This window comes from Penaeus japonicus, unplaced genomic scaffold (genome assembly GCF_977035675.1).
Source record: "Penaeus japonicus unplaced genomic scaffold, GWHDUDI00000001_assembly GWHDUDI00000025, whole genome shotgun sequence".
Taxonomy (NCBI): domain Eukaryota; kingdom Metazoa; phylum Arthropoda; class Malacostraca; order Decapoda; family Penaeidae; genus Penaeus; species Penaeus japonicus.
This window is the reverse complement of record NW_028234427.1, coordinates 20,687,934-20,707,601: the sequence shown is the minus strand read 5'-3', so window position 1 is coordinate 20,707,601 and position 19,668 is coordinate 20,687,934. Positions and strand designations below refer to the sequence as shown.

Genomic DNA, 19,668 nt, shown 5'->3' with positions numbered 1-19,668 from the left:
ATATTTATTTGCAAGCACTGAAAATGCAGAAGATACTGTAAGTGAAAGCGGATGGAACATTTAAAACATGCTCCTCGAATCGCTCTGATCATAATATCTCCGACTTATAATAAACTCAACGAAGTTTGCATCTCACCAAAAATATCATATAAAGCTCTCGGTCGTCGCTGATGTACATTACGAAAGGTCCTTTCTGAAAAGTAGGCAAGATCTTGATGTGTTTATGTATACGTATGTGCTTTTGTATATAACATACATACGTTTATTTATTTACACATACACATACACATACACACACACACACACACACACACACATATATACACCGCAGTCTAACACTCCATTGCATCTCTCACCTCTCCCTCTGGCAGCAGGTTAGGTCCACAGTGGTGGAGGGCTTTCAGGCTGACTACGGTAACTTCAGACATTTGTTTACTTAGAAAAGATGAGTAGTTTACTCGAAGAACCCTGGAAAAGGCAAGGTCTATGATGCATGATGAACGGAGAGGTTGTCTCGGTAAAAGGATCTTTTAGATACACGAGCGATTCAGAACCGCAACAAAGCACAGGTTACCTGTCAACATCACTGAGATTGACCTGTTTCGCGTTGGCTGCCACTCTGTTAAATTCTTGTGCCTGTGCGAACCCATCGATGTGGGTGCCGTTGCTGCCCAAATGGAGGCTTCGAGACAGTTCTGGAAACACGACGCTCAGATTCCCTAACCTCTGCTGCAAAAGTATCCAGTAATCCCAGTCGCCCTGTAAATACACAATAGGATGTTGTTCATCCTTTCTTAATTAAGAACGCTGCACCGTCGTAGCCAGATATTCAATTTCAGACCTTTACATGCGAATTATTCATGAGAGGTATAAATGTTTGAATTTCGTTTTTCTAGAAGTTTAAATCGCGTTTGGTAATGAATTGCTCCCGTGGTAAATATATCCAGTGTACTATACACACAACAAGCTCCTAGCGAAATAATTATCCCCGGCAGTTACATTGACATTCGGCTTGACATTTGATACATGACTCACCCAATACTCAGGCATCCAATTTTCTATTAATCTCTTGGTCGACATCCACCCCCACTGAGGAGGCGTGGCTCCTCTCATCAGCTTGGTAGGGTCCAAGCCATGCCCGGGCAAGGAGTGCTGGCGGTAAGCGCTAACGGCCAGCAAACTCGGGTCGTCGTCAAGGAGCCGCGCTGTCTGCTGGAAATACCTAAGAGACAAAAAAGAAAGCGAGATTAGCCTGAACCTTTCTTTACCAGCTCCAGAGGTACGATTTTTCACCGTCATGAAACCCAATTACAGGAAATCTAATTAACGCAGCATGTAACTTGAATAATTGCAATATCACATGTTTGTCAATGGTCCTTAAATTCTGGTTAATTGTGATATTAACAGCCTCCAAACGCTCCATTATCATACAAGACATGGGTCTAGACCATTACCTTTGTTGGTGTTTGACGGTGTCGGTCAGTCGTCAGAACTAAACAACCACGAAACAACTGACAAAATGTTGCACTATATTATTTGGGGCGCCCGAACAAGGCTGTAACATCTGACCATCATAGCAATACAATCAATTTTGAAGTCAGATTTAAAAAAAATATTTAGATTTAAGACACATCTGTAGATGTGTTAACCAATCGTACATCATTATAAGTATAGATGTGCATACATGTTATCGGGACCTTTTTTCTTCCTCTACAGTCCGGTGTTGACGCACCTCTGTCCAAGCAGACGTTTCATCCTCATTACATTGAGAAACTGCTAGGCGCTCGGTACCCAGACTTTAACAGTGCCACTGCACTTCAGCTTACAACACGGTTTGGCAACAATATTTCTAAACATCTTACTTCTAATTTAATTTGTTCGCAGACCTCGAACTTCCATTTACCCTTCTGCAATTTCTTAGAATGTTCCAATTCATTGTGCTCGGCTTCTGCATGCTGCCATGGGACTTCTATCATATGTCATCGGTAACTAGCGAGTATGTGACACCAGAAAGTAGAAAAAATATCAGGTAGGTCATGCAATTCCCTATGGAGCTACATCAGTGGGAAAAAATAATCATCACAAGTGGTTTTCATAACGAGATCGCACCTCCATGCACTCACCAGAGAAAATCTGGACTGACAATCAGGTCAGATTCGATTACGATAACTTTGCTGACTGACGGGAACCTGCCTAAGGTCTCGTTGACAGAATCCCGGATGACCTCGGCGATCGTCTGAGTAGCACTCGACACGCTCGCGCCGCGACGCGGGCGGTGGTGTTTGCTGAGGGAAGGCGGATCATAAAGTTAATCCACAATCATGCATATAAATTTCGACGAATGAATATAAGAGAGGAATTAGCACACGTATAAAGAGAAAAGCTCACTCCGAATCTGTAGAAACCGAATCAAAGCAAAAGACTTACCTGAGTATTAAGCCAAAGATGGCAGCCAGCCCTTCGATGGATGGGCTCTCACCTTCAAGCCGGACCACGATGGGAGTCTGAGCGCCACCTGGCATTTGCACCAGCTGAAGCAAAAGTCTGTGGGGTCGGGGATATCAATGGATTTATAATGATGATAATGACAGAAAATAATAACAATTTTAATGAAGATAATAATGACGATGATAATGGTAATAATAACAATAATGATATAGATAATGATGATAATAACAATGCTATTAATAATTCTCTCTCTATATATATATAAACATATATATGTGTGTGTGTACATATACATATATATATACATATAAATACATGTGCGCGCGCGCACACACAGACAAATACATATACAAATACATTTACATTATATATATATGTATATATATATATATATATATATATATATATATATATATATATATATTATATATTATTATATGGTGATGTATGATATTATATATGCATATGTATATATTATATATATATATATATTATATATATATATATATATATGTATATATATATATATATGTATATATATATATATATATATATATATATATATATATATATATATATATATATATTATGTATATGTATATATATGTATATTATATATATTATATATTATATTATATAGTATATATTATATATATATATATATATATATATATATATATATATATATATATTGTAAAAGACTATCTAATCAACGCAAGATATGTATTTGTAGCATTTCGGCGAGGCCTATCCTCTGGATCGCCCATTACTATGTGACATCCGCTTATATTTCTAATTAAATTTATATATCAAATATATATATATATATAAATGAGTAAATATAAGAGGTATAGAGTATTTATATACATTTAAATAGTATATAATATATTTATGTTTGTCCACATACATCATATATAACATAAATGTAACAGTAAATATTAAATATATGTATGATACATATACATATGTATATATATATACACACCTATAGTGTAAACGAAAGATACACATGTATGAATATATATACACTCACACCATATATGTATAATAAACACATATAAGTATATATACATATATATGTATATAATACAAACATAAGGTATAAGTATCCATATATATATAAGTTATATATATTACAAATATATAGTGCTGTATATAAAACACATATATATACATATATACATATATATACACATATATACATATATATACACATATATACATATACACACATACATACATATACATACATACACATATATGTACATGTATAAATATACATATATGTACATATATGGATATATGTATATATATTATATTTATATGTACATACATATGTATGTATATATATATATATATATATATATATATATATATATATACATATATATACATATATATACATATATAACGCCTTTATCTTGGTGGTGAACTGAATTCTAGTCCGAATTAAACATAGGAAATCCAATATCTCCATAAAGGATTTTGTGGCCTTGACAGCTCTGTAATCTGAGTGCTTCTTCCTAATTAATGATGTTAACATGTAAAACAGTGTAGTCACGCAAGTATAAAACGAAGACACATTTTGGGAGCGGTTGGTACACCTGACAAGAGTTATACGCGCATAGATTATATGTAATTGTATCCTATAGTCAGTTAAATCTGAGGCATATGTATCAACGCTGATTACAGTATTTTCATTTAACCATGCAGTTATTACAGAGAATGAGTTGAACTACAACACATTTTGGACAATACAATATATCTCATCATCTAGTAATTCCTCTTTATGCATTATCTAACAGGGCCTATACAGGATCCAAAGTTTATAATACCATTCATACTAATGGAGAGAGAGGAATAACTCAGGGTGTGTGAAAAAAAAGAGAGGAAATGAGAAAGGGCAGAAGGGGAAAAGAAGAGAGGTCTGGGTGTGCGAGTAGGAACCAATTTATTACGAATGCTATAATGATGAATGTCTGGCCTCCCTAAAAAAATGTACCATGTGTTTCCAGGGATAGCTAAATTATGAATACTAACTCAAATGCCACGTGACCTACATAGCATACAGAACTACGCGCTACGGCCGCCTTGTCATTGTTCTATACTGTTTATAAAGTGAAGAACCTGAGTGGTCTGATCAGCTAAACGACGAGTATCAATTATTCCCGTATCGCAGTATTGGCAGGCATGAAGACTCCTTCGAGTTCCTGCGTCTAAATTATTGTTTTTTTAGTTTGCTGAGTCCTGAGGATAGAACAAACCCCAGTCTTTTTTGTTCATTGTCACTCACAAATACCCAAGGACCAACGCCCACAACAATCTCAGCTAAAGGTAAGCCACTTCCTGTTTGCTCTCTAGCCTGCCTACCCGAGTGGTTTCTTCAAGTGGAACAACAGTTCCTCCTCCGTCGCATTTCCTCATTAGAGATATCTCCCGTCGTAGCATTCGGGCGAGACCCTCCTCGAACACACCCATATAGAGCAGACTTTAAAAAAACGGGTGCCTCGAGGGACAAGCACACACCTAACTTAGAGACTGCACTATGCTGTTTCCTCACATCACAGACCACAGAAGGACGCAACCTCCAAGCTGGTTCATCACTTCCAGCGCATCCTCACCTCAGTACGACTTACCTGGATATCCCGTGCAGTCTTCATCGAACGCCTGCCAGCAGAAATCAAACCAATCTCCCTTAGTTCAGACCTTCTGTTGGTGCAGCCAGCCTTGAAAGCAAAGGTCATCATCGCTCCAAGATGCACGCCGCCACAGTCGCTGCCACGTCCACAGCTTCCTATGTGGCACTAGATTCCGACACCCCCTGTCGAAGTGCTGTCTGAGGCCGTACAAAGACTCAGCACGTGATCGCCCATCCCAATCTAGTTCTAGGACACAGAACCATACGTTGTCTGCTATAAGACGGCACCAGGACTACGTAGGCCAGGGCCACAGATGCTCGCCTACGCCACAGCGCCGTCAGGAGGGCTGCACCCTAGACTTATATCATTCCAGATTTGACTCCAGTGCCTGTCAGAGCACGACTCCATAGACGACCTGCTCTGCAATGTCTCCCTGAACTATCCACACCCACACATCCCACCCTGCCTTCGACGCCGCCTCTTCGACTCTTAAATCCTGACTATGACCGACCACTTCATCAGATGGCATGAGGCTATGCCCATCTGTGAGATCACTGCAGCCACCGTAGCCAAGACTTTCCTCGGTACCTAGCACGCCCACCTCCGTTACGACTGACCTTGGCCGCTAGTTCAAGTCTGAGCTCTTGTTTCAGATAACTTTTATTTTTGCGGGGCATTCCAAGCTGTAGCGACCCGTGATTGGCTGATTAGCCAGCTTCAGCCAAAGATCACACATTGTTGCGACCCCTAAAGAAAATTTTCTATAAGGCCACACAATAGCGCAAAGGCTCGATCTCGCAACAGACTACCCCCTGGCAAGAAGAAATAGTCTTGTGTAGTGGGAGCTTTGAAAGTCTTCCCAGAACTGGCCATGAGTTGGGGGCGGGACCAAACCTGCTTTCTCCCGTTTAAGGTGGCAGTCCCAGTGTAGGTTCGTTTTGAGGGGACGACTAAACGGTTCCCAAAAGTACTGATCCAGTGGGTGGGTTCTAGTGCACTCTCAACCTCAAACCAGAGATTACACTTGCCCATGTGTATCCTGTGTGTAGAATCCCTGTGGACTAGTAGACGGGAAGCCTGGAGGTTGATCAATGTTGTATATAGAAAAACGCCTGCACCTAAAAGTAGCCTCGTACGGTCCCTAGTTCTGCATGTAAATATGATATAAGAGCGACCTGTAGGAATCTTTCACATGTAGATTAATGTGCACATTGTATGAAGTTGTGCACGTGGTATGATTAGGTCACGAAGTATATATATGTGTCCCATGGATATATGGCACAGATTATGATATATGTACACATGTATATATGTGCACATGTATGATATATGTGCACATGTATGATATATGTGCACATGTATGATATATGTGCACATGTATGATATATGTGCACATGTATGATATATGTGCACATGTATGATATATGTGCACATGTATGATATATGTGCACATGTATGATATATGTGCACATGTATGATATATGTGCACATGTATGATATATGTATTCATGTATATGTACATGTGATATATATCACATATATATCATATATATCACATATCACATATATCATGTATATATATATATCACATATATGATATATACCATGCCAGAACATGGGACCGAAGATGCTTATTATAGGTGCAGGGCGTTCTCCTATACAACATTGATCAACCTCCAGGCTTCCCGTCTACTAGTCCACAGGGATTCTACACACAGGATACACATGGGCAAGTGTAATCTCTGGTGGGAGGTTTCGTATTTATATCATATATATTGTATATATATGGCATATATATCATACGATATATATATATCATATAAAACAATAAAAAATATCATTAATATCATATAATATAGATATATCATATATATCAATATATATATATCATGAATATATCATATATATAAACCATTTATAACTCAATATATAATCAAAAATATATCATAAAAATATCAAAAATATAACATCAATATATCATAATCTCTCATAAATATATCATAAATATAATCATAAATATATCAAAATATATCATAAAATATATCATAAATATATCACATAAATATCAAATTACATCATAATATACATCATAAATACATCATATATACATCATATAAACATCATATATATATCATATAAAAAAACATATATATAGTTATCATATTATATACTAATATATAAATCATATATATAATCATAAATTATCATTATATAAATATATCATATATATATCATATATAATCATATATAATCATATATATAATCATATATATATCATATATATATCATCTATATATCTTTATATATAACATATATATATCATAATATATCATAAAAATATCATAAATATATCATAAATATATCAATAGAAATCTAATATCATAACATATCATATATATAACATAAATTAATCATATATTATATTAAATATTAACATATATATATCATATATTATCATATATATATCTCAAATATATATCATATAAATATCATAAATATATATCATATATATATCATATATTTATCATCAAATATACAATATATATCATATATATAACATATATATATATCATAGATATATAATGAATATATCTATATAAAGATACAATATATATAATAATAAATATATGATATATAATATCTATTTATTATACATTAAAATAATAGAATATTTATATATATTTATGTATACAATGATTATATATATCTATAAAAAATAAAGTGGGGGGGGGGGGGGGGGGGTATATATATATAAGATATATATATGATACTAATAAATATAATATATGAAATATATGATCAAAATAAGATAAATCTATATTGATATATATATTGAAAATATATGATAAAAACATGAATAAGTATATATATATATAACATGATAAATGTATGATAAATATGAAATCTCCATAAAATGAATTCTATAAATAGTACATAATATTATGAATATATAAGATATAATTATGATATAATATAAGATATATATATGATTATATATGATATATATCAGAAAAACAAAAGATATAAATATGAATATATAGGTTAAATATATATGATATATATATGAATTTGGATTTGGTTATGATATATTGATAGCATATATATATAAATAAATAATCATGAATATATATGATATATTAATGAATCATATATGAGCTTATATATCATATATATATATATTTATATATGATATTTCTATATGATATAGCATATAAATGATATTATAGATATTCATTTATATATTGATATATATATCATTCAATCATTTTATATGTTTATGATATATATAAATATATATATATACATCGATATATCATATATACAACCTATATTAAGTTATCAATTATATATATATATCATATCAATATACTATATATATATAGCTTATATTTCATATAAATATAGCATATTATATCATATCATGATATATATAGTCCAATCATCTATATAGATAAATCAAAACATATATATATCTATATATATATATCCATATATATAAATAAAAATATATATATCAATATATCATATATATATATACTCATATATATATATATCATATATATATATATCATATATATATATATCATTAAAAATATCATATATATATACAAATATATATATATCATATAATATATATATCATATATATATTATATCAATATATAAATATATCATATATATATATCATAATTATCTGATATATAACATAATATATATATATATATATCATATCCTATGATATATATATCATAATATAATATATAGTATTCTAATATATATATATATATCATATATATATCAAATATATCATAGATATTAATATATCATATATATATACAATATCATATATATATATATCATATATCATAATCATAAATATATATATAGATTCCAAGATATATATATATATCATATATAATCATATATATTTATCACTATAATATATCAATATATATATATCATATATATATATACCATAAAAAAAATATATATATCAGATAACATATATATATATCATATATCAATATCATATATATATCATATTAAAAAATATATATATATATCATATAAATATATATATAGCATATATATATCATATATATATTCAATCTATATTGCATATATATATATATATATTTGATATATATATTATATATATTGTTATACTAGTTATAACCTATCAATAACAACTATATAACTATATATATATATATATATATCAAATATAAACTCTATATATACTGATATATATATCATATTAGTTAAATATCATATATATATATAACTCAATATAAATATATCATATATATACTCATATAACTATATATTCACTATCATATATATAGTTCATATATATATATCATATAGACAAATAAAATACTCATATATCACCACACAAAATATAATATATATTTTTCAAATATATTTATATATAATATACCATATATCATATAAATAATATAAATAATATCAAAAAATATATTTTTATATATATTCTCTAAAACAAAATATATAATATTATATATATATTATATATATATATTATATATATATTATATATCATGCATATGTATCATATATATGTATCATATATATCTCATATATATCATATATGTATGCATATATATATCATATTTATATATTATATATGATTATATATATTATATATATATTATATATATATTATTTATATGATTATATATTTGATTATAAATACATGATTATATATATGATTATAAATACATGATTATATATATGATTATAAATACATGATTATATATATGATTATAAATACATGATTATATATATGATTATATATATATATGATTATGTGTGTGTGCACGTGCACATTATAGTGTGTACTCTCCGTTTCTCAGCTAGAACCTGACTGATATTTGACAAGCGAGTTTATTCCCTATTACAGATGTTGTTGCTTTGTGATTTACCAATATACATACATAGTTATTGGGGGGATACATTACCGGAGGCATATTTGCCTCAATTGATTTAATCATATCATGTTTTAGGAATAAAATAATGAAAAATGAAGACTTAAAACTATCAGGCTTTAGGCATGGCAACTGCAGTATGCAAAATAAATCCTCATTTATCTGTTAACAGATAAAAAAACGTGAGATGGCCGTGTATATATACTGTATAATATTTCTGGCAGAGAGCAGAAAGGATTAGTCATCGATCACTTTATCCTCCATTCATAATTTTTACAACTAGGTTACAACTCTTACCAGGTGGATCAACTGCTCAACATATCCTAAAACATGCGTCCTTGTATCAATACTTAGCGGACTACCTTTTGGTGTATTAATCCATTCCTTCCAAAGGTATATTGAAAATATTTCTTTCTGACTAAAAGAATAAGGCATTCACACCGTTTGGGATTTCCCTTACCTGTAAAAGTCATATGGTTTGTTTGTTGTTACAATCACACATGGTATTACCTCCTTTATGGTAATCCTTGGCTGCGGAGAAAATGGATAAATAAAGGAAGTGATTACATGCAGATAACCCGAAATGGCTTTAAGAAGTACTGTTATAACCATCGGTATGCAAATGATGACATAATATGGGTTGAAAATTATTTGAAAATTGGTGTTCCATTAAAACAATAACCAAAAGGCAGCACAGAGTGAGCTGTAAGCTTACTGCCGAGGCGAATGCGTCTGCAGGAACGAGGGGGTTTTCGCACCGGCACAGTTCAGGAAAACCATCATGTCGGTCACAGAAGTCCCGCTGCTGAGACAACTCTTTCTGGGAATGCCAACTGCAGCGCCTTTCTCCTGGGAGAGAGAGGAATTTCAATGCCATTTTTTTTTTTTTTTTTTTTTTTGCAATTTAGAGTACAGTAGTAGTTTCGTCTTTCGACCGTTACCTTTTCCTTCTCTCTCTTTCTATGCCTTTTTCTATATAATCAAAGATAATTTCTTATCTCAGGTTACTCTTGATATAATGCCATGAATAGCATAATATGATTAGAGTGAAAAAAGGTACGGGATAAGCTACGCGTTCACAGACACACATACTTTATAGGGTGGTCTAGGTCATACCTTTCTATTTATGCAAATTGGGTGAAAGTCGCCTATTTGATAGCAGGTCGAGCGCTTCCCCTGGGCTCCACGTGTTCTTCCGAGATATTCAATAAGATTAGTTTAAAAGCTAAAACAGTTATACGATCTGTGTAAAAATGTCCTATACTAAAAACCGAGGAAATGGAAAAAAATAAGGGTGATAATATCATGAAGCTTTTAAGTGATGCTGATAATCTCCATGAAAACAACGAGCGGCACGATTTAAAAATAATAAAATAAAATCTAAGAAACAGATAGGGAGAAAATACTATACACATCTCTTTTTCTGTCATATATCTATCGTCCGTCTGTCTGTCTATAGGTGAACACATAGATCAATAAATACATAGATCCTTTATCTAAGTCTTGCCTCAGCACCTTGCTGGATCAGACAATTCCATGGGCTAAAGAAAATGTATCTCGCGAGAACAAACTCGAGCATCACTCGGAGATTCAGTCAGGCAAGATCACACTCGGAGATTCATCAAATACTTGTTCCATATGGTATTCAAAATATTGCTTATATTGAAAATTACATTTGAAAATAACTGGACTTGGTTAACAACATCAATATTTATACTAAACAAGCTCAATCACATGATTTTTAGTATCTTCAATATTTCTTAAGACAAAAAATGAAGCCTCTTACATGGTACCAAGACAAACAAGTAACGCTACAAGCCTTTGAATATTCTACATTATTTTTGTAATAAAAATTTCTATTCAGAGTGCAATTAAACTCTCGTCATTTCTACACAAGAAAATATCCATTACTCACCCCTGGAAGTGTGAACTGATATGCTCAAGCCGAGACCGAGGCCTGTAGGCGCCATAATAAAGTCGTATGTAGTAGGGGCGTTGAGGGGAATGGGCGGCCGGGACACCACGCCCTCATGTGCGACGCCGTCCCTTATGATAGCCGCCCATGCTTCACCCACGCCCACTGAGAAGAGGAGGCGGCAGCCGAGTTGGCGGAGGAGCGGTTCAGCGGGAGCCAGGTATAAGGCTCCTTCGGGCTGGGTGGAATTGGCTGATGTAGTTTTGTTGTTGTAACAGCGATCATTACTATACGTTTTGATCAGCCGAATGTAAACAGACAGGCTAAATAGGAATAAGGTCTATAAATGAAACGTAATGTAAAGCCTATATGGAATGTATGAAATAGTGTATGGGCAGGAAATTCTAATCTATTGTATTGCCTTACACGATATTTAGGATTTATTCTTTTTATTCTATGCAGTGAACATATGTCAAAGTTTACAGTGCGAAACTATGGGAGTGTAAAATGAATATGTAAATACAACTGAGCCTGCTCAGGTGAGGCTAAGACGCATCTAGGAGAAAACACTTAGTAGGTGATAACTTTTCAAAACTTTTAGAGATCACCTCACATCACGAAGCTCAAGGAGCCTCACCTGTGCTGTGTCCCTATAGTATGTTAGAACTTGACTTCCTCCTTCGTTCAACAGCAACTGATTCCATAGTCACGATGAAATGCACTCCGTTCGGAAATTCAGTTCCATGGATGGGAAATGAGTATTTATGGATGATGGCAATTCAAAGTTCTCAACGATTCTACCACCCATTCTAATGAGCGTGATTTGGTTGGAATTAAGAATATGGTGATTGCTGACATCCATTTCTGAATATAAAGAATTAAAATCATACCACAAAGCGCTTTTGCAGACCTTAATGCCGGAGATAAAGCGATAAAGCGATTATTCATAATACACGATGTTAAGTTTTCCGAATAACGCCTCGTTACTAAATACCACAAAAGTGGTATCGATGGATTCCTCTCAACCTCTACTATTAAAATATAGTGGAAATAATGGGTCCACCCCTGGACCAAAGAATTTGGGTCCCTTTTTTTAAGGCACTTCGTGCTACCTCGTCCTACTTCGGGGCATATTTCGTTTGCAAAATCTTAACCCAATTACCTACCTAACTTTACCTAGTTTTGAATGAAGAATGGCTTTGCCCCCCCTCCCCCTGGACACCCCCTTATTTAAGGCACTTCGTGCAACATGCCTTGTGCAAAATAAATGATAGCTCGATCAGGGCAGAGGTTAAAACTACATCATAGCCCTAACTCAGACTTCAAAGCCGTCTTCAGACGCGCAAGTGCTACGCCTTAGCTACATTTGTGCCACACGTAAACCAACCTAAGGTAAATTTTCCGAATAACGCCGCGTTACGAAATACCACAAAAGTGGTATCGATGGATTCCTCTCAACCTCTACTATTCATATATAGTGGAAATAATGCGCGATTCCACCCCTGGACCCCACAATCTGGGTCCCGATAGTAGGGGAGGGCATGAAGTAGATCAGGGAAATTGCGGGGTAAAATATAAATTCCGGCCATATTTCGTTTGCAAAATCTTAACCCAATTACCTACCTAACTTTGCCTAGTTACGAAGTTAGCCCTAGCCAAGGAGGGGCTTTGCCCCCCCTGGACCCCCCCTTTTTTAAGGCACTTCATGCTACCTATGATATATAATTATTTCTGTAGATGCGCTTAGCTCGTTACTCACCTGTGAGGGGTGTTGGGGGTTGCCTGATGTAGCTGAGTGGAGGAGCGATCATTTCCTTCGCAAGCATCTCTAATAAAGTCGTATAATGACCAGGAGCACTTAACACTGTGCCATGATTACCGCAACTGAGACTTCAATGCTATGCGAAGACGACAATCGCATTACTGCGCATGAGCGGCTTCCGGATAGGAAACTACGACCGATAATGACGTGAAAACTCAAAAGAGGGCACTGTATAATTATACTGTTAACAATGGGGAATATTGCGCCATCTATCGAGAGAAAATAACAGCTCATGCAGGTAATTCATTGGGAGTTTCCATTCCACAGCTTGTCGCTAGCCAGAAATACGTAAACACGGCCATGTTTGATTTTCTGGGCGAGGATGGTGGTTTTCGGGGTATTTTGTACAAGGTATGTTGCACGAAGTGCCCTAAAAAGGGGGGGGCGAAGCCCCACTTGGCTAGGGCTTAATTAAAACCTAGGCAAAGCTAGGTAGGTAGTTGAGTTATGATTTTGCAAACGAAATATGCCCCGACGTAGGACGAGGTACCACGAGGTAGTGCCTAAAGAAAGAGACCCAGATTGCGGGGTCCAGGGGTGGAATCGCGCATTATTTCTACTATATATGAACAGTAGAGGTTGAGAGGAATCCATTGATACCACTTTTATGGTATTTAGTGACGCGGCGTTATTTGGAAAATTTACCTGAATACATTGCAATGACAGTAAATAGAGCAATAATGAGTCTAAAGATGTTAACTATTAATCTACTTAGAAGAGGTGATGATAATACAGATCATGTTAATAGCCTACCACCATTGCAATCACGAAGATCCTTGTGGAGGCGAAGGATGAGAGGAAGCGGTCGAGAAGACGCGCCTCGCAGGGCTTGGTGGTGGGAAAGGCTCGCTCCCCCACCACCTCGCCACGCTCTTCATGCAAAACGACGGCATACGTGCCTCCCCCTGCGACCCCGCTGGAATGGATCTGCGACGAGACAAGACTGATGAGAAATTTACCTACCTGATATACAAATTTATGTTTTTGCGCATGTAAACTGTGTAAGCATTCATTTAAATACGCTACAGTATTGTAAAATATACAATATTTTTGCATTTATGGAGAATAGTCAGTAAATAAATGTCATACTTATATATACATTGCAAATTACCTTACCATCTTCTCGTTGACGATGACTTGCAGAACGGAAGCATTGAAATATACATCTGCAGTCAGAGATTTCCATCGGCCTGAAATACCAGCAATTGATTGTCATAACTGTCAAAGTTTATAATGATGCAAGCTTTATTTGAGACGTTCTTCCTCGTGACGTGACATTGCCATGTATGTGCACAACACCCTGTAAGATTAGAAAACCAGACCTGGTGTTCACGAAAGGTCACAGAGTCGAGATTTATCTATAACAAAATTTTCTGAAAATTATTCTTAAGGTCATTACTTGTTTACAACTCTCGGAAAGGATTGTTCCTACGAGACAGAAAACTGCAAATAGCAAGGCGGTGAATAACCACTGAGACTAAATATAACACAATGCTGTCAAGGAAAGGTTTTTCTTTTATTGTTAAATGTTAAATGAACCGTTTCCCCTTTTCAATGCAGTATTCAATTCGAGGAATACTAATGACACCGAGTCCTTTTCTTTCTTTCTTTGTTGGATTTATTGGCTATCAACAATGGTTCCATTTTATCTTATCAATCTATAGAGGGTCATAAAGTTTTGTCTCCTTTAGAAAAGTGATTACTTTACTGATTATTTTTTCATCGTTTGATAGAATATTTATATTATATTCTATGTTTTTAATATAAAGGTAGTTTTTTTATATTTTGTCTTTGACGGTCGTATTTTTGATATGTTGTAATGATGTGTTTTATTGTTAGCCTCCTGTCACAGTGATTACACATAGGAGGGAAATTCTTCTCACTATACGGAGGTGGGTTATCCGTGTGGCATTGACCCTGAGTCGAGCCAACACCACCACCTCCCTTCTGTTTCTTCTGTGGGCTGTGTCCCACGGCTCTATATTCACTTTATGTTTAGTGAATTGGAGGCTGGGTCCTATATCTTGAGCACAGGTAGATGGTATTTTTGCTTTTATAAAGAGACAAAACACCTGAGATTGGCAGTGCACCAATGCCAGGCTCCAGATCACCAGTCGACCCGGCTAATTTGTCAGCCTGTTCATTGCCATGGATACCCGAGTGTCCAGGTACCCATATTAGCTTGATTGATTTATTGGCACTATGTAATTCACGAATGATATTACCCTGTATTTCATTTTTGGTGGTTTCTAAGGATTTAATAGCTTTAAGTGAACTTAACGAGTCTGAAAAAATGACTATTCTATCCTGGGTCGTCGATAGGGCAAAATCTAAAGCTTTATCTATTGCAAAAAGTTCGGCAAGAAAGATCGATGTATGATTCGGCAATCTGAATCTCAACTAACATTCAGTCGACCATACACCCGCACCCACACACTCGTCTGTCTTGGACCCGTCGGTATACAAATGAAAAAAGGAAAGATGTTTAATAATGATCTCTCTGAACCGCTGGCGTACCTACGCCTCCGGTACCGTGGCTTTGACTGATGGTAGCCAGTCTACCACGATGGTAAAATTGGGTGTTTCCCACGGCGCTATATTTGAATGAACCAGGGTATCGATAGTAGAGAGATCTATACTTTATCTATGAGGTCATGGAGTCTATTGCACAGAGGCTTTCTGCCGCGGTGCTGTGGGCCTAATTGCCGGCGCAAAACATCCCTGTTAGGATGTTGGGGCTGCCTGGCTATCTTAGCGGCGTAAGTCAGCGCAAGCTGGCCGCGTCTGAGACGGAGGGGAGGTACTCCCGACTCTACCTCTAGTCGTTCGATGCGAGTGCACTTAAGGGATCCAAGATAGACGCATAAACAAGCATTCTGTACAAAATTCAATCCTTTCAGAGTTGAGCTCGTTGCCGAGCCATACACGATTGACCCATGATCTGCCTTAGACCTAATCAGGGATTTGTATAACATTAGTAAAGACTTTCTATCAGCTTCCCATTTGTGTCCAGAAATGCACTTTAATAAATTGAGTGCTTTTTGACATTTATTCTTTAACTGACCAATGTGGTCTTTCCAATTTAATCTACTATCAAAAAGTAGACCAAGAAATCTAGCAGAATTTTGAATAGGTATTGGGTGGTTGTCTAGAGTTAGCCTGATGTTGGGCTTTCTCCTATGGGTAAAGACCACGCCAATACTCTTTCTTATGGAAAACTTAAAACCCTTCTGGAGGCCCCAGTTATGAATCATATCCAGTGCCAATTGGATCTGATCTGCCGAGAACTCTGCATTACTGCTGGAGTGCCATAATGCACAGTCATCGGCGTACAGTGAGTATTTAAGATTCCGAGGAGGGGATGGTAAAATGTCATTAATCATACTTAAAAATAATGTTGGTGACAAAACACTTCCTTGTGGGACCCCGTTTGCCTGGACAAAAATGTCCGAGAAAGTGACATTGTCAGAAAATTTGACAGAAAACGTTCTGTCAGATATGAAATTTTGGATAAAAAAAGGCAAGTTTCCACGTAATCCGAAAGCATAAAGTTTTCTGAGTAGGCCATGTCGCCATGTCATGTCGTAGGCTTTTTCTATATCTAAAAAAACTGAAATCAAAAAATGCTTTTTGGCAAATGCGTCATGAATATGACTTTCCAGTTTTACTAGCTGATCGAGAGTTTGACGTCCCTTTCGGAAGCCGCACTGCTCGTCAACTAGTAAATTCCTGGTGTTTAGAAAATGCAATAGCCTACTATTAACAATTCTTTCCATGACTTTACATAAGCAATTTGTCAACGTAATTGGGCGGTAAGAGATGGCGGATCTGGGATTTCCCCCTCCTTTCAATGTGGGAATGATGTGGGCAAAGTGCCATGAATTTGGAAAAGTCTGCCTTTTCCAAATGTCATTGTACACTTCTAGCAACTTAATCATGGCATCATGATTAAGATGCTTTATCATCTCATATCGAATCTCATCGGGGCCTGGGGACGTTCCTCTACAGGCTTCTAGGGCTCGGACAAGCTCGGACATTCATCCATTGTAAGATCTTTATTGCAATCAAAGTCATCTCCTGTGGCAAAGTGAATTGGTTGGAGCTCGGATGCTTCCTTGGTGATCAGGATAGCAGGATGGTAATTTTCCGAGCTGCTTGTGTAAGAGAACTGCCTGGCGAGTGCATTAGCAATGTCTCTAGGTTCATCAAAATTGTTTCCCTCTTGTAAGATGTTTTTTATTTTGCAGGGTATATTTTTTCTATTTATTTTTCTGATAGTGGACCAAACCTCTGATGTGCTGGTGTTGCTATTGATCATAGAGAGAAAGCTTCGCCAGGAGTCTCTTTTAGCTTGTCTGATTGTTCTTCGAGCCCTAGCTCTCGCTAGTTTGTAGTTGCGAAAGTTCTCATTTGTGATATTATTTTGGAGAAGCCTGTAGGCCCTATTTCGTTCACATAGCGGCCTCCGGCAATCTGGTGTCCACCATGGAACCCTATGCTTAACACTATCTGTCGAAGTCTTAGGGATTGTTGCCATTGCTGCATTTATAATACAATTTTGAACATTGTTTACTTTATCATCAATGGTTTCTCCAACAACTTCGAGCTTGACGCTCCTTGTGAAGGCGACCCAATCTGCTATTTTTACGTTAAATTTGGGTGCTGAAGGCGTTCTCGTGGTGTCGCATGAATATTTAAAACAAATAGGAAGGTGATCGCTTCCCAACGAGTCGTCAATGGTGTGCCACAGGCACTTGGCTGCTAGTGTTGAAGAGACCAGTGATAGGTCAATAAAGCTCAAATTACCGGTATTATCGCCCACTCGCGTCGGACTACCATCGTTTAGAAGGACCAGATCAGAGTCATTGATCAATTTAACTACTTGCTCACTCCTACCATCCACCCGCAGGGAACCCCATGAAGGATGATGAGCGTTGAAATCACCTAAAATTAATTTGTTATTTGGCAGACTGTCCTGAAGAGCAAAAAGCTCATCATAGATTACCATTTTATCAGGTGGACAATAAGCTGAGCATATAGTCAGATACGTGTTATTGAATTTTACTTTGCATGCGACGTGTTCCAAAGTAGAATTAATCGTCACTTCAATGAAAGGGAGGTTCTGGTGGATGTACGTGGCGACCCCGCCTCCACCCCTTCCCTCTCGATCTTTTCTACACAAATGGTAGTTTCTCAGCGATACGACCTCGTCAGAGACTTGGTCGTTTAAATGGCTTTCTTGGAGAACAATAATATCGGGAGCATAGGACGAGGCTAATAATCTAAGGGAGTTTAATTTTGATCTAAGACTGAGGGCCTCTCTCGAGAGTTTTTGGAGACAGTAGCCTCCATGGCCTGCTCCCCTCTGCTAGGGAGACGCCCGGCGGAAGACGATCTGCCCTTACGAGCAGACCAAAAACCAAGCAAAGTTCTAGTAGGGTCGCCTGGACTAAGAGGTGTGATCCAGATTGTGATTTGGTATCATCCTCCTTATGATGCTTTTTTGCTGGGTTGATTCAGCAATTTCTTTTATTGTTTTATTCAATTCTTTAATCTGATTCATCAATTCCTTAAGTTTCCTTCAATTCTGAAATTTCCTGGTCCTTAGCTGCGAGTTGCTAACACTGTTTGCACTGGAAACATTGTTAGTTACTGCTAAGGCGTAAGAAGTATTGAGTTTGCTTGCCAAACTTTCAACTTTCTTCTTGGCCTCACGGTAGCTAACATCGTGCTCTCTCATGTATGCCAATGTCTGTCTCCTTCTTCAGGCTGCTGCATTCAGCAGAGCCTGACTGATGGGAACCTCCCAGTTAGCACACTTGAGTCTCTTTTCCGTGCATGCAGTGGTATCATGGGCTCCAGTACATTTTCCACACGTGAATTTGTCAGTATCCTT

General features: G+C 35.8%; 1 protein-coding gene across 1 annotated transcript in view; it reads right to left on the bottom strand.

The window, feature by feature from the left end:
• Positions 1 to 19,668, bottom strand: part of LOC122261805 (protein O-linked-mannose beta-1,2-N-acetylglucosaminyltransferase 1) — a gene marked incomplete at its 3' end in the record, with an annotated part of 23,267 nt that continues 3,599 nt past the window's right edge. Inside the window, 12 exon segments of the mRNA XM_086551451.1 lie at positions 1 to 17; positions 137 to 193; positions 357 to 468; positions 575 to 759; positions 1,036 to 1,222; positions 2,124 to 2,285; positions 2,428 to 2,544; positions 10,496 to 10,566; positions 10,751 to 10,884; positions 11,951 to 12,188; positions 14,526 to 14,699; positions 14,889 to 14,962. Coding sequence (XP_086407577.1) covers positions 1 to 17; positions 137 to 193; positions 357 to 468; positions 575 to 759; positions 1,036 to 1,222; positions 2,124 to 2,285; positions 2,428 to 2,544; positions 10,496 to 10,566; positions 10,751 to 10,884; positions 11,951 to 12,188; positions 14,526 to 14,699; positions 14,889 to 14,962 — 1,528 coding nt within the window.